This window comes from Portunus trituberculatus, chromosome 42 (assembly GCF_017591435.1).
Source record: "Portunus trituberculatus isolate SZX2019 chromosome 42, ASM1759143v1, whole genome shotgun sequence".
In the NCBI taxonomy this organism is placed as follows: Eukaryota; Metazoa; Arthropoda; class Malacostraca; order Decapoda; family Portunidae; genus Portunus; species Portunus trituberculatus.
The window spans coordinates 19,819,580-19,835,539 of NC_059296.1; the positions used below are offsets into that span (position 1 = coordinate 19,819,580).

Sequence of the window (15,960 nt, forward strand, 5' to 3'; positions counted from 1 at the left end):
CCTTAGCCTTGGGAGGGACATCATCTGATAGAATACAGTAATACAGTAATACTCTGTTTAACGAACAGGATAGGGGGTGTCAAAGCTGTTCATAGAGCGAAAATTCGTTAAGCAGACGTAATTTTCCCAAAGGAAATAATGGAAATAGGGAGGATGTGTTCTGGGCTGGTCCCCAACATACCACATGGAAAAAAAAAAAATATATATATATATATATATATATATACGTTTAGCAGCATATTGGGCCACCAGTGTACCACTACTTTTATGACGTCATATGAGTCATTGGAAGTTAGAGGAGCTATGGACAAATTCTCTCACATTCTCGCATTTATGTTCACAAAACAACATTTCTATTAGTTTTTTACAAACCTTGCCCCCAAGAAAGGATTGTTTTGTAATGCATAAAGTGAAATCTTACATGGAATACCAAAAAAATAAAGCAGAGATGAGATCAGCCACAGACGAAGCGGGAGACTTGCTGCCACTCGGCCGCTTCTTCTTCTTCTTGTGACCCTTTTACCTTGGCGTGTTGTCTTTCCCCATGGTATTTGTTTCCACTCCTCTATTGCCTGTTATAATGGATATCATATCTTAGCATTCATATACGCTCATGCCATGAGGATAACCTGGACTCGGTGGCACTGAGTAATAGTGAATTATTAATGAAATACTGCAGTATTTCATTAATAATTCACTATTACTTAGTGCCACAGATGAAACATTAATAATTCACTATTACTCAGTGCCACGGAGTCCATTCTAGTGGAACTTTCCTTTCATTTATTGAACTTGTAATTATCTCCCAAATTGGATCCATTCTTTTCACATCCAGCCTGATACATCATCTGGCCCCATTGCTTTTCTGACATCCAACTTATCCAATAATCTTCCAATATCCTCCTTGTGCACTGCAATTTCCTGTAATCCTTGGCAATGCAATGTCCTATTAGGTTCTGTGAAATCTTCTGCAGTGAACACTGTTCTGAAGCTCTCATTCATTACTTCACACATTTCCTTCTATGTTTAGTATGTCTTCCTTCCTTTAATCATTTTTTCTATTGTTTCCTTGTTCTTTGTTTTGCCATTTATAAACTTGTAGAAAAGTTTGGGTTCATCTTTGCTTTTATTCACCACATCTTCCTCAAAGTTTTTTTCTTCCTCTCTCTTTACTCTAATATATTCATTTCTTGCATCCTTGTACTTTTTGTGTCTGTTATAGTCATTTCACTGTTTTATGAGTTTCTTCTAAGCTTTATCTTTTGCCTTTATAGCTTCTATGCATCTAGTATTGTACTAAGTGTGTATTTCTTTTATTAACTCTATAAAAAGGTATATATTTTTTACTCCTTCATTATATTTCATGTTCCCCTTGTATTGTCTTTCCATACATAATGTTTCTCCACTCAATATCAGCAAAAAAGATCCTTAATTTAAAAAAAAATCTGCTCTTGCATAATTTAATCTCTCATCTTTGTAGTCATCTCTGTAACTTATCCCATCCTCCTCCTGTATTTGCTTCTCTAATGTCACATGATCACTTCTTCCTATTGGACTAAGCTATTGTATGATTGGAGGGGGCTCTGGTTTCTTTGTGAATACTAGGTCAAGCAATGATGGTTCTTCTTCCCCCCTGTACCTTGTTGACTCCTCTATCCACTGATCCACTGTATAAATCACAGTCATCTGTAACACCTCCTTGTTCCACTGTCCAGTATTATCCATTACTTCTATCTCTCTCCAGTTTACTTTTTCACAATTAAAGTCTCCAACTAAAAGTATTCTTATCATGTTATTTAGGCACTTAACCACCTCTCTTTGCATATCTTTATGGTCTTCAGTTCCCCATGTATTTGTCTCAGGAGGAACATATGTAACTATGATTTTTCTCTTCAATTCCTGTTTTGATTACTCCAATTACTTCCACTTTGTCCTCACCATATTGTACATCCTCCACACATATTATCATGAACCATTATTAGTACTCCTCCTCCCCCTTTATCCTTCATGTCACTCCTCCAGCTATTATATCCCTCCTCTTTAAAGTTAACATGGGTATCCTGTCTTAGTTTTGTTTCAATGATGCACATAGTGGATAAGGTGGTGAGCGTGGGATCGGGCAGACATCCACGTGTAAGTTCGAATCCCACCACGTACAGCCTTAAAACACTTTGCCATTTGTCGAGTGGTTTAAAGTTACATACAAAAGTTGAGATCCAAGCCTCAACCAGTGAACACAACGCCTCTTGGGTCTACCGTGGGATCAACCATCACCCAGCATTTCACCAATGCGACACCGCATAAGTATCACTTCCCCTCGTCCGTGTTTTCCACATTGCCTCTATATAGGATTAGGATTATTGTTAGGTATTAAGTTGGGTTCTTTATTGTTGTATTTATTACTGTGTTATATGTATATGTGTATGTCATTTTCCTGTGTTTCATGTTATATATCTGTGTTTCATGTTTCTTGTTATATATGTGTCAATTTCATTATGGGTTATTAAAATAGCTTTTTAAAGTGACCCCCTTTTGCATTTCCTCACCAGTTGAACCTGCAGTGTTTTTTTTTATTGTTATTGTTCACTGGCTCTCCAATGCCAATCTTATCATGATACCCAGGTTCTAGGTGGTTACACTCAAGATGAGCTTGGGCGGTGATATGGGCCCTAATATGGGTACCACTATAAATAAAATTGCCTGCGCCACTAATGGGCGGAAGCTGAACAGCGCTTCCAATACACTCTTCAAGTGTGCCTACAGGCGCTATAGGCCTTACTGTAAAAAAAAAAAAAAAAAAAAAAATTACATTCAGCTTTTACTCTTTCAAATAATCCCTAACCTCTAACATGTTGGATAACAACCCATCCATATTAGTGTAAGTCAATCTTAATTTCTTGCCTCCTCCACAAACTCTTTCTTCCATAGGTACCACTTCTTAAGTCTCATATCTAAAACCCTCCAATACAAATTCTTTTTCTCGATCTCTGTCCTTTTCTTGTTTTGTTTCCTTAGCTTATTAGCACTTTCCCCTTTTCCCTCTCCTCTAGGCTCATATCTCTTTTTATCCATATATCTTTGTGTTCAGTATCATCTGCCAGCTTCCCTTTCCTAGCTATAATTTCCTCTACTGCCACCTGGGATCTTATTCTCACTTTCACTGGTCTCCTACCCCCTTCACTGTATCTTCCTAACCTGATTACTTCCTCCACCTCCTGGTCCAGTTCTTGTATGCTGTCTTGAACTTGTTTGATAATAGTTTTGGCCAATTCTCTCTCCTAACATTTTCTCATGAACTCGTTTGGATTTTTTTTCCTTCATCCCAAAAATCATGAAACTTTTCATCTTATCTGCTATATCTTGCACAAGATCTTCTTTCTCTTTAATTACTTGTATTACAGCAACTTTTGAGTTTTCCTGAATTTGTTTCTTTACTACCACGGAAAATTTAACTTTTTCCTCTTCCTGTTTTTGCTTCCATGCTTTTTGTAGTTATTTCAGCTTGTTTTCCCCCAGTCCACCTTCTGCCCTGTCCACAAACCCATCCTGTACTTTTACTTGTAAGCTCCTTAGGGAATTTTCGTAGTCTTGACATGTGGCTTTTAGTACATCATTTTGTTTCTTTATTTTTTGTATCTCCTCCTTTAATCCCTGATTGATTGCACTGACCTTCTCACATTCTACTAATCTCAATTTCAGCTCTGTGTTTTCCATTGTCAGTCTGTCCTACTTGTCCATTGAACTCGACATCACTTCCTTCATGTACCTTAACTCTCTTTCTACGTTGATCAACCTCCTCATACTACCTCTTTCATCTCTAAATCCAGAAAAATCCTTGTCCATAATATCCTCAGTCAGTTTCCTTAGTCCAACAGGTGTTTCAATGTACCGCTGGTTTTCACAAGACAGCGTATGTTTTGATTCTGTCATATGTCTTCAGCACTACTCTGTTCCATCTCTCCTTTTTTTTTTTTTTTTTTTGGTCTATATGATCCAAAACTTATGGCCCCCTCCCCCCTTGTACACATGTCTAGGTCAGGCTCCAACTCCTGTTGTAGCTTTTCCCTGCGAGTTGCTCTGAGACATCTTGTTGGCACAGTGTCTCGTGTGTGTGTGTGTGTGTGTGTGTTTTAAAATTTGTGGTTGCCAGGAATCTAAGTAAAGATAAATCTGTGAAAACTGAAACTGTAGTTAATGAGGGAGGGATGACTGTATAGTTCATAGAGAATGAATACAAAACACAGATAACATTGAAAAAATATATTGAAAATATTAATGAGAAATGTTTGGCAAAGCAACACATGATCACTGCAGCTATTTAGTTAAAACATGGTGCCAAGGATTTTCATAAGTTTTCCAGGAGCCTAAAAGAGGTTGAAAATAAAATACAATGGTACAGTATGGTATATTAAGAGACTATATGAGCAGAGAAGCACTTACCAAAAAGAGGTCTTAATACAAGTAATTTGAAAGTAAAGTGATTAAATCAAGAATCAATCAGCAATGGTGGCAAAAAACACATACAGTAGTAGCTAATATAAGAATATTTTTCAGCAGAGAGAATCAAGCAAATCAACCAAATAGCTTTACAATCATTGATTCTAAAAGAAAAATTAATTTTAACTCATAATATGCATATTGTTTGTATATAACAAGCTATTTCTTGTACAATAAAGGTACCAAATACACTTAAAATGAATAATTCCTAACATGTTCTGTTCCACACACACACCCATACTTACACATGAGGCTCATTTGGAGAGTTCAGATCTGCAACACACACTGTACATATTGGAATGCGATGGCGGTAGCTGTCCTGCCTTGTGGTCATTCGTGTGAAGGCCACCACACTCTTGGAGGAGACAGCACATGCACCTCCATCACTGTATAGCCTGAGGGAGGTAAAGATGAATTTTCAACATACACTGTAAATAACTGGAGACATAAAATTTAATTGTTTATGTGGCACTTTTATTTATGAGACATACATTCCCTTCTATTACCAGCAGCAAAGAATAGTACAATTGTATGAATAAGAAAGATGGGTAGAAAAGTACAACTGTGACAGAGAAGGCCACATCAGGCAAAGGAAGAGGATAAGATGTGATGCAGGCATTGTAGTCCCTTGCCCTCTTTCTAGTCCCAGCTTGTAAACGAGGCAGACCACTCTGCTCCTACCTTCTATGCTACTCCATGTGATCCACCCAGTGCTCACAGCCCTCCAGCAGATATGTAAACAATGGTAAGTGACAGTGAAACCAGGCAGATGTACATGGAGAGTGACAAACCTTCTCCTACCCAGGCATTTCTACTAGCAACTGCCGTGGCTTGAAGATAGCACTAACTAGTCACAGCAGCAGCTACCACAGTCACCAATTTCCTCCTGAGTACCCATCCTTAATCATCATTACCACCACCACCTGAGGCCTCTTGATGCCTCTCTGCTGGGATGACATGTCATCTCCTTGAGGGGCACTAGGCCACTGTCACAGCCTCCATTGCATTCTTTCTCACACCAGGATTCACAGCCAAGCACCCCCAGCTTCCTGTGATAGGTTAATTAAGCATTGTTCCTAGAGATGTACCGATGCATCAGTATCGGTATCGGAATTGGCGGTATCGGCCCATTTTTTGGGTATCGGTATCGGCTTATTTTATGCTGATACTTCCGATACCTAAAAGGAATTTACTACTTAGTGATATATTCAATATAAGATATTAATGATACCAAATTAATATAATATGGCGTATTAAGTTTCCGTGGTGATTACCGTGTGTCATAGAATACTGTTTTCTGTGGTAATAAGCCACAACCTCTAAATTGGACGTGTAGGAAACGTGTATAGGCTGAACTCCGGCATCCTGTCACATCGTCGGTCATGAGTCACCACGCATTCTCACTGTCTCTCAGTCAGACGCTGCTCCTCCACCCACACAAAGTTCACACAGGTGAAAAGCTTATGTTTTTGAACTATAATCTAAGAATGTCAAACTTCAGATATTGAGAATCCAACAAAATGATTTGGTGTATATATATATATATATATATATATATATATATATATATATATATATATATATATATATATATATATATATATTAGGGTGACATTTAAATTCGAATTTTCGATTTTCTACTGGGACGGGCGGCCAAATTGTGAGGTTCCGACCAGAAGCAACGTGTGTAAAATATTTTTTTAAAATATTAATATCAAGAGGTCGCTCAAGGAGGTCAAAGTTTGGAATAATTGTGTCAAAATCCTTATTTTTGCAAATATCGTTCAAAGTGTGTGATGTTGAGAGAATCTAATGCAAGATTCAAATATGATAGTATTCCAGATAATATTGCATATTGTATAATATACCTTCTATAATAATTGTTAATTCAAACATCAAACCTGGCACGAACATAATAACTCGTATAAAACGCGTAGTAAGTCGCGACGGTACACGTTCAATTCTTGTATGTTTTGGGGCAGTGTTGAGTGACAAGTGTGCCCTGCTGTGCAGCTGTTGTTCAGTCAGCTACACGCGTCACTGCGGGGCGGTTGTTGCACAGCGTGCGCTCCACTGCCTTAGCCTACTGTTTTCTTTTCACCGTGGCAATGGCATCTACAAGATCTAAGACCGAGGTTTATTTACTTGGCTCGTTGGAGCACTCCATCACTGGAACTAAGCTGCCGTCAAAGAAGCAGGTGCTGCAGGTGTTCCTATATCACCATCTGCAACAGAGAAAGACCAAGAACGACGCAGCAGTGGATACTATGGCAGTGGTGGAAGAATTCTGGAAGCGCGCTCGAATTCCTATGCAGAAGCCGCAGCGAGCAAGAGAAAATATCATCCGTTTGTATGAGAAATGGGTGGCACTGAAAAAGAACAAGAACAGAGCAACAGCGACCCAAAAGGCGAATGAGCGAAAGTTCGTCGACTCGCCGAAAATCTTTTCGACATTGCTCACGCAAATGCGATGTCGATGATCACGCTGGAAGAAGATCGGGAGTTTTGAAGGCTCAGAGGGAGGAAGGAAGGCGAGGGTCGATGATTTCAAGGGACATGTCCCTGGCAAAGCAAGAGTCTCGACGCAAGAAACGAAAAGAAGAGGAGCAACGCCGTGTGACAAAGGCTCTTCAAGAGCAAGAGAAGGTGGATGAAACGGCCGAACTTTCATCGAGCTCAAGTTCAACGTGCTCCCCAAAACGACCATTTGATGAAGGCGCTGGTCCATCTGCGTCCCAGATGCCCCCGTCTAAGCGTCCGCGATCGTCGAAGAAGGTACTGGACAGTCACTTGTCTGCCGCATTGGATCGGACCTTGACTTCCGACCGTGACGCAGTTCACCTCGTCAGTGCTGCTGCTCGAAGCCTCGGACACGATCCCAACCAACTCGTGATAAATCGTGAGTCCTTCCGACGGGATCGGCGAAAATTCCGCGCTGTAGCGGCTGCGGAGATCAAGAAATCCTTCAAGCCGTCCGTTCCGCTCACTGTTCATTGGGATGGTAAGATCATCCCCACAGCGGATGGAGGCCCAGCCGTCGACCGTCTTCCAGTACTGGTTTCCGGAGACGGAGTGGAAAAGCTCCTCGCCGTGCCTAGTCTCCCCAATGGAACCGGACAGGCCGCTGCTCACGCCATTATAACAACACTCGAAGATTGGGGAGTTGAGAATCGGGTGGTTGCTCTCTCCTTTGACACCACCGCTTCTAACACTGGTTTGGCAGCAGGGGCATGTTCCATTGTAGAGCAACGACTAGGGCGTGATGTCCTCCACCTTGCCTGTCGCCACCACATTTACGAATTAATCTGTGAGAAGGCGTTCTTCACTTGCTTTGGACCCTCTAGCGGTCCTGAAATTCAACTTTTCAAAAGGTTCAAAGGAAAGTGGGAATACTTGGACAGGACGACACCGAAGGCAATGGAGATGGACAAAATGTCACAAAACCTCCGTGAGCGACGTGATGATCTGTTGGTGGAGTTTCAGCGCCTCCTCGACGGGCAGCACCCACGAGACGATTACCGTGAGTTACTTGAACTTTCAATCATCGTCCTTGGTGGCCAGCCGAAGCGAGGCATCCGTATCACCCGCCCTGGTGCTCTACATCGTTCACGATGGATGGCAAAAATCATTTATGCGGTGAAGGTGTTCTTGTTCCGTGACCAAGATAAATTCCAGCTAACACGAGCGGAGCTTTCAAGGATCAAGCGGTTCGTAGAGTTCAGCGTCTCCACCTATGTGGCCCCCTGGTACAAGGCTCCATGCCCAACGTCAGCTCCGGCTCAGGACCTAGCCCTACTGAAAAGCCTGCTGGCCTACCCGGATACGGATGTGGCAAAGCCACATCTGCGACATTGGGGCGCCACATGTGGTATTTAAGTGAGCGGTTGGTAGCTCTGGCGTTCTTCGACGACAACGTTAGCCTAGCGACAAAACGAGATATGGTGAAGGCCTCCAAGGAGCAAGAAGGTTCAGAGGACCCTCCACGTCGAGCCACAGTTGACACCAGAGAAGCCACCTTCACCAATAAGACTATCGCGGACTTCGTGACAACAGGATCAATGAAGCTGTTGCAGCTCATGAGCATCGATATGACCTTTCTCGCCAGTGACCCTGCTGCCTGGAACAAGGATCCGCCTACTTGGATGCCCAACGCCGCATCAGAGCCCTTCGAGTTGTCAACGACTTGCGGAGCGGAGTTGCTATGATGCAGACATATAACTTGGCCCTAACCAAGGATGAAGGACAAAAGCAGTATCTGTTACAAGTTGTAGAGGCGCACGAAGGTCCTTCCCTACCGTCAGCAGGTCTTATGAGACCCAAACTAGGCGACAATGAGTGGGAGATTGACGCCCATGACACCCCCGCCCTTTGAGCGGCTAATACTCATTACACAGAATGAGGGGGACCTAGAAAGGAATGACCTTCAAGCTCGAACAATTGGTACTGAACATAGAACAATCGCCATATCCTAATATTTAAACACGATAACTGAACACGAAACATATTTAACAAATATACGGGGAAAAAAATCAGAATAAATATCACAATTTTACACCTCACTGAGCGACCTCTAAATATCAATATTTTTAAAAAATATTTAATGCACGTCATTTTTGGTCGAAACCTCACAATTCGGCCGCCCGTCCCAGTAGAAATTCTAAAAAAAAATTTTTACACTAAAATAAGTGTCACCCTAATATATATATATATATATATATATATATATATATATATATATATATATATATATATATATATATATATATATATATATATATATATATATATATATATATATATATATATATATATATATATATATATATATATATATATATATATATATATATATATACATAGTTAGGCATTTTGCACTATTGTAAATAACAGCATATTCTTATTTGATTTATAATTAACAATGCTAGTGCTAGCCTTTTCCAAGATATACTGGAATAGGTGGAAGCTCGAATTATATATGTATATTAATTTTAATGCAAGTTTAATTTTTTGGGTTACTTGTGTTAACCTAAGGATGTAAAAATTCCATAACTAAGAAAGTAACGATTCTGTTTTGTAATCATGTGCATTGTGTATAATTTGTTGCATATTAATTATTTAAGATCATAGCAATACACTAGAAATTTAGAATAAACTAAACTTTTTTCTATTTAATTGAAAAGATTAGGTGAAAGCTCATTTTTCTGAATTGGTCTACTAATGTCTAATGAATTAATATCACAGGATGTCAGATTTAATTAAAGAGAAACATACACAACAAAATGAGTTTCTTTTGCTAATATTTTGTGTCTGTTTTACAATTTTAATAATTTTAAAAATATTTTTGATCGCCAAAATATCGTCAATAAAATTAATAATGAAAATTCAAAATGCACAAGACCAAATGGTCGCTAAAGGAGTAAGAAGTAAGAATCTAAAATAACTGACAAGAATCAGAAGACTGAGAAGATATTCATTCCAATTACTGAGTAATTGGAATGAATGGCAGTGTGCTGGGACCAGTATTATTTAGTGTTTATGCTATAGAATTGTCTTTCATTTTGGAGGAATTTGATGTAACCTTCGCTCTCTATGCTGATGATACTCAGTTTTACTTAACAGTTAACAATATTTTAGATACAGAAAATACATTGACAAGAGTTATGGCTCTTATTAAGGGATGGATGAATAAAAAACAGTTGAAATTAAATGTAGAGAAAACTGAATGTTTGTTTATTGGAAAAAAGAGTGGCCTTAGGAGGTTTAATGAAGTGCAAAGTTTACATGTAAATGGTACAAATATTTATTTATCTGAGAGGGTTAAGGATTTGGGAGTCATAGTTGATAAGTATTTAAGCTTAAATGATCAAATAAATGAGGCTGTGAGAGTGGCAAGGTATAATCTGAGGAACATTGCTTTCATAAGGAGATATTTGGATGAATATTCTGTCAAGTCTCTGATTCATAATCATGTAATAGCCAAGCTGGACTACTGCAACTCCTTGTATTATAACCTGCCAAATTATCAATTAAGAAAATTACAACTGACAATGAATAGGGCTGCCAGAATGATAAAATATGTTTCACCTCGTGACAGAATAACACCTGTACTCATTGAGTTGCATTGGTTACCGATAAAGGCTCGTATTGCTTATAAAATTTGTGTGTTAACTTATCAAGTCATGACTACTGGAAAACCTGTTTATTTAAGAAAGTTATTGCATCCATTTGAGGTTAGGACAAGTGTTGAAATGAGGCATGCAGCAGATGAGTACAAGCTAAATGAGCCAAGATGTAACTCAGATACAGGTTTCAGAGCCTTTCAAGTGTGTGCTCCAAGATTGTATAATAGGCTTCCAGTGCAGGTCAAGGCAAGCAATAGCATTGAACTTTTTAAGAAAAGACTAAAGACATATTTATTCAGGGATGCCTATGATATGTCAGATATGACTGTCACTCAACATTATACTGTGTAAGATTTTAATGTGCAATTTTTATGTTTTGATTACTTAAACTACATTACATGTATAGCTAGATTTTATCGTGTGTGTGTGTGTGTGTGTGTGTGTGTATGTGTGTGTGTGTGTGTGTGTGTGTGTGATCAGTTTTTACAATATTTTATATAGTACTCTGCTAGGTATTGTTCATATTTGTATTTTATATTTAATTACTATAGAATAGAGGCTCTGCAGAGCACCACTAGTTGGTGGAGCAGGGGCTGAATGTAATTACAAAGAATAAAGAAAGAATAAAGAATAATTTACCTATGCAAATGGCTTCAAAAAGCTTCTAGAATTGCTCCTATTTCACAAACGTTCTCAGAAGGACTTACAGCATCCCCCAAAACAAAGCCTCCCATCTGGTAATGCTCACTGTCCACCAACTCATCCTGGTGTCCAGTGCAGTAATCACTATAAGTAGTAGTATCGGTATCGGTGGTATCGGTATCGGTATCGGAATCGGCCAAAATTTTGGTATCGGTACATCTCTAATTGTTCCATCTGTTCCAGGTCACCATCCATAAGGGGGAGAAATAATTAGGTACTGCCATCCCTCTTTGCCTGAGTGCTTAAGATTTTCTACCCAATCAAAATCTATTTATTTACCTATTTTTGTACTTATTTTTTGTTAAGTAAACTAGCAAGATCACTTGCTCGAATTTTTCTCATCACTTCCTCCAACTTTGGCTGTAAACTACTGAATTACTTGTTTGGTTGCTTTTTTGTTAGCCACTCATCATTATCTAAATAATAATTTTGACAATTCCTAATATGTGACAGGGTAAGCCACCACACTGTCATTGATGGCAATAAATATTAAATCCATTGGATAATATGGAGTTGCAAAATATCTTACAGTACATATCAACCTGGGAAAGCCTGTTAAAGCAATAAAAAAAAAGTAAAAAAATTGGTAAATATCAAGAAGAGTCATGCATCCTTGCCATTCTTGTTGTGATGGTTACTACATTTTTTATTTTGATCTTGCTGCTAGTGTCCTTACTTAACTAAACCTTACCTACATGAAACATCTTGTTTGGTTATATTGGGATATTTGTAGCAAAATGAAACTCAGGAAGACAGCTGCCACCACTTGATGTTACAGGTGACTCGGGACTGCTCCTGAGTCAGGCCTTTGTAACAGCCACAACAAAAACAGTAAAGCTATGTGCCTCTTCTTAATCTTTTACCAAAATTTTACTTTTTTTCCTCTCTCTCTTTTTGCTTCAATCAATTTTTGGAAGTTGACATATTTTGCATGATTTTCTGTGACTTTATTTTATCTGATGAGCAAGTTTTAACTTTGGGAGAAGATAAGGTTATCTATTTATTTCCTAATTCATGAAGAATTGCAACAGTTCTACTATATGAAAGAAAGTACCACCTAATCTTATTGACAATATAATGTGAAACAAGGTTGGTATATATTGCTCTGAAAGTAGGTTGAGTAAAATTCTTAAAATCACTAGCATTGCTAACCTAATCTCGCCAGTCATAACATGGTTTCTCAAAATTTGCAAATTGTTTCTTATGTTAACAGCAATATTTAAGGATTCACTAGTTTTTTGGGAATGAGGTTATGCACTACCATGTAAAAGCTGGAAAGTGATGTACCTGTGTCTGTAATAGACCGATGAGCAGAGGCACATCTCTGAGTGCATATGTCACACCTGTTGCTTAAGCATGAAAATAATCACAGTGATTGGTTTATTATTTTTAGAATTCATCTACTTGTCAATAGAAAAATACAGAACAGATCAAGTCAATCAGAGTGTTTCATGTCATCCTGTGGAGAGAAATGACTAATTTTGAAATAACTGAATTAGTCAGAGGAAGATGTTTGTTTGCAGTGGGTGTCACCTTAATTATTTTTATTACACTGCCAGATTTTACTACGAAAACAAGACAACTTCATATGAGTTTTATAGCATTGCCAATTATGGTAGGTTAGGCTAGTTTCCTTTGGTTAGATTAGTTCAATTGGGTTAAGTTTTTCTAGTCTGAGGAAGATGCACATCAATTATGCATGTTGCCTTGACTAGGTTACATAAGTTAAGCTAGGTTTGGTAAGCAGTTAGGTTAAATTGAACCTCGCCAGGGGTGAGCAGCTAGTGGCAGCGAGATGACAAAATTATTTTCTTCTTTGCATCAATTTTTTTTTCCCTTCTGATAGCAAAACAGTACTTTCTGAAGGGATAGGGTTCAGGGTGTCTCATCACTCCACTGATGTCAGAAGTCGTTTCTTTTCATTATGGGTCATCAGTACTGATATAGTTGTGTCTGCTCAATCTCTCCAGTCCTTCAAACATTTGGTTGAACAATTCCTGGGTCATCGTCTTTATGATTTTTGTTAACTAGATCTTTATGGAGTTATGTTCTGCATCTAAAACTACATAGCCAACTGTCCTATAGTCCTCCAGCAATATATTTCTAATTTTGGTTGGATGATGCAGAAGTGACTGATGGGGGATCAAGACCCTCATCTTGGTAAGGGTTGGGTGGAGCTGGTTGAAAATTAAAAAGTAATGAATAGCTATGAAAACGTGCTGATTAATGTAAACAGACCAAAAACTACCAGAAAATAACTTTCGCCTCGAATTGAGACTGACGACAGTAAAAAGATTACAGAAATCATTTTCACTGTGTGGTAAGAGGAGAAAGATACTTGGAAGATTGTTTTGAAGACATCAGCAAGACAATGGTACGAGGAAGTAAATGGAACTCGAGTCGAGTCATATAATACAGAGTTTGCTGATCAAGATTCAGTTAACAATGCCACAACACATCCTGATATACATCATAATGTATAATGTTTTTTCCTCAACTTACGAGGTTTGCTGAGTATCATCGAGGGAGCGTTTCTCGGACACTGAATAGAACAGCTCCATGGTTCCATACGATGTTTTCCGCCTTCCACTATTATAACCTCCACCTTCTCTAGTCTGTTATGTTCTTTGCACTCATGTCATGAAGTACATTTCAGGCAAACCTAGTACTCTCTCAGTGATGCGACTCATACAAGAAGTACCACAGAGATCTGACACACGCCGCCCTGGCTGTGTTTACTTCTTGGTAGTGTTTAGTGTTTACTGTTTACATTCTACGTCCGACTCCGAGCCGAGCGTCGGCTGGGCGGTCCAGACAGCCCCACCGGAGCCGAAATGTTTCCTGTGTGCCGCGTGCGTCACGTCAACGCCAAGCGCGGGAACTTTAGTCAAAACTGAGCTCTTGGAAGACTACAAATGGCAAGCTATATATCAAAACATTGTCTGTCATTCCCTTATGCATAAATTTATCTTCCTTTATCGATTCGGCACTAACTTTAATTAAAAAATAATCAGAATACCTGGAACTATATAACGATGAAAAATATCAGGAAGTGAAAGTGCAACACAAGGTCGCTGTTATTACAAATCAGACATGTACTGAAGGATTGAGGTGCTGCTGTGTTTCATAGTTTTTCGCATATAAAATTTTAACAAAATCTGGGAAAATGATATAATGATTGTTGATTCCTTTGAAATAATAGGACGGGATATGAAGGAGGGGCGGGCGTAACCAGCTTCAGATATTTGTTTTTATTTTGCTAATTTCTGAGACATTTTAAAACCATATACACTACATGTAAAGGCACATTATAAGCCACTGCTACTTGAAATTTAAGTCTCATACTTTTTTTGTTTTTTCTTTTGTTCTGAACATTGTAGGCTACTGTATAGTCTAACTACTGTTTATCAATATACTGATAAAACAATGATATTGGACAACTTACCGAGAGAAAAAAAAATAGCAACAGCATTACCTAATAGTAACACACACACACACACACACACACACACACACACACACACCACGTAGTGTAGTGGCTAGCACGCTCGACTCACAATCGAGAGGTCTGGGTTGAGAGTCCCGGCCTCTTAATGTGTACCCCCTATTCACCTAGCAGTAAATAGGTACGGGATGAAACTCGAGGGGTTGTGGCCTTGCTTTCCCGGTGTGTGGAGTGTGTTGTGGTTTGTCTCAGTCCTACCCGAAGATCGGTCCATGAGCTCTGAGCTCGCTCCGTAATGGGGAAGACTGGCTGGGTGACCAGCAGACGACCGTGGTGAATTACACACACGCTCGACTCACAATCGAGAGGGCCGGGTTCGAGTCCCGGCGCGGCGAGGCAAATGGGCAAGCCTCTTAATGTGTAGCCCCTGTTCACCTAGCAGTAAATAAGTACGGGATGTAACTCGAGGGGTTGTGGCCTCGCTTTCCCGGTGTGTGGAGTGTGTTGTGGTCTCAGCCCTACCCGAAGATCGGTCTATGAGCTCTGAGCTCGCTCCGTAATGGAGAATACTGGCTGGGTGACCAGCAGACGACCGAGGTGAATTACACACACATACACACTCACACACACACACCGCGTAGTGTAGTGGTTACTGGTTAGCACGCTCGGCTCACAATCGAGAGGGTCCGGGTTCGAGTCCCGGAGGCGGCGAGGCAAATGGGCAAGCCTCTTAATGTGTAGCCCCTGTTCACCAAGCAGTAAATAGGTACGGGATGTAACTCGAGGGGTTGTGGCCTCGCTTTCCCGGTGTGTGGAGTGTGTTGTGATCTCAGTCCTACCTGAGATCGGTCTATGAGCTCTGAGCTCGCTCCATAATGGGGAAGACTGGCTGGGTGACCAGCAGACGACCGTGGTGAATTACACACACACACACACACACACACACACAATGAACTGGCAGCAGCAGTAAGAGAAAAGAATAATGAAAGGTCAGAAGAGGAAAAAAAGGCATTTTTTGGAGAATTCTAGGAGTCAGGATAAGGAAATGGTATATAAACGAGAAGGAAGAGAAAAAAGTGGAACAAGTTTAACTAAAAATGATAAAGGCAAAAGACTAAAAATGATGTATACGAACATAGACGGGGTTTTATCAAGTAAACTAGAATTAAGAGATTACATAAATAAAGAAAATCC

The 15,960-nt window shown here is 39.5% G+C and overlaps 1 protein-coding gene across 1 annotated transcript in view; it reads right to left on the reverse strand.

Annotated features, from left to right (window-relative positions):
• LOC123517712 (mediator of RNA polymerase II transcription subunit 16-like) overlaps positions 1–14,182 on the reverse strand; it is a 92,577-nt gene extending 78,395 nt beyond the window's left edge. The window contains exons 1-2 of the mRNA XM_045278070.1: positions 13,824–14,182; positions 4,743–4,892 (exon numbers count right to left, since the gene is read on the reverse strand). Coding sequence (XP_045134005.1) covers positions 4,743–4,892; positions 13,824–13,882 — 209 coding nt within the window. The 5' untranslated portion in view covers positions 13,883–14,182. The remainder of the gene's footprint in view (positions 1–4,742; positions 4,893–13,823) is intronic.
• Positions 14,183–15,960: the final 1,778 nt, after the last annotated feature.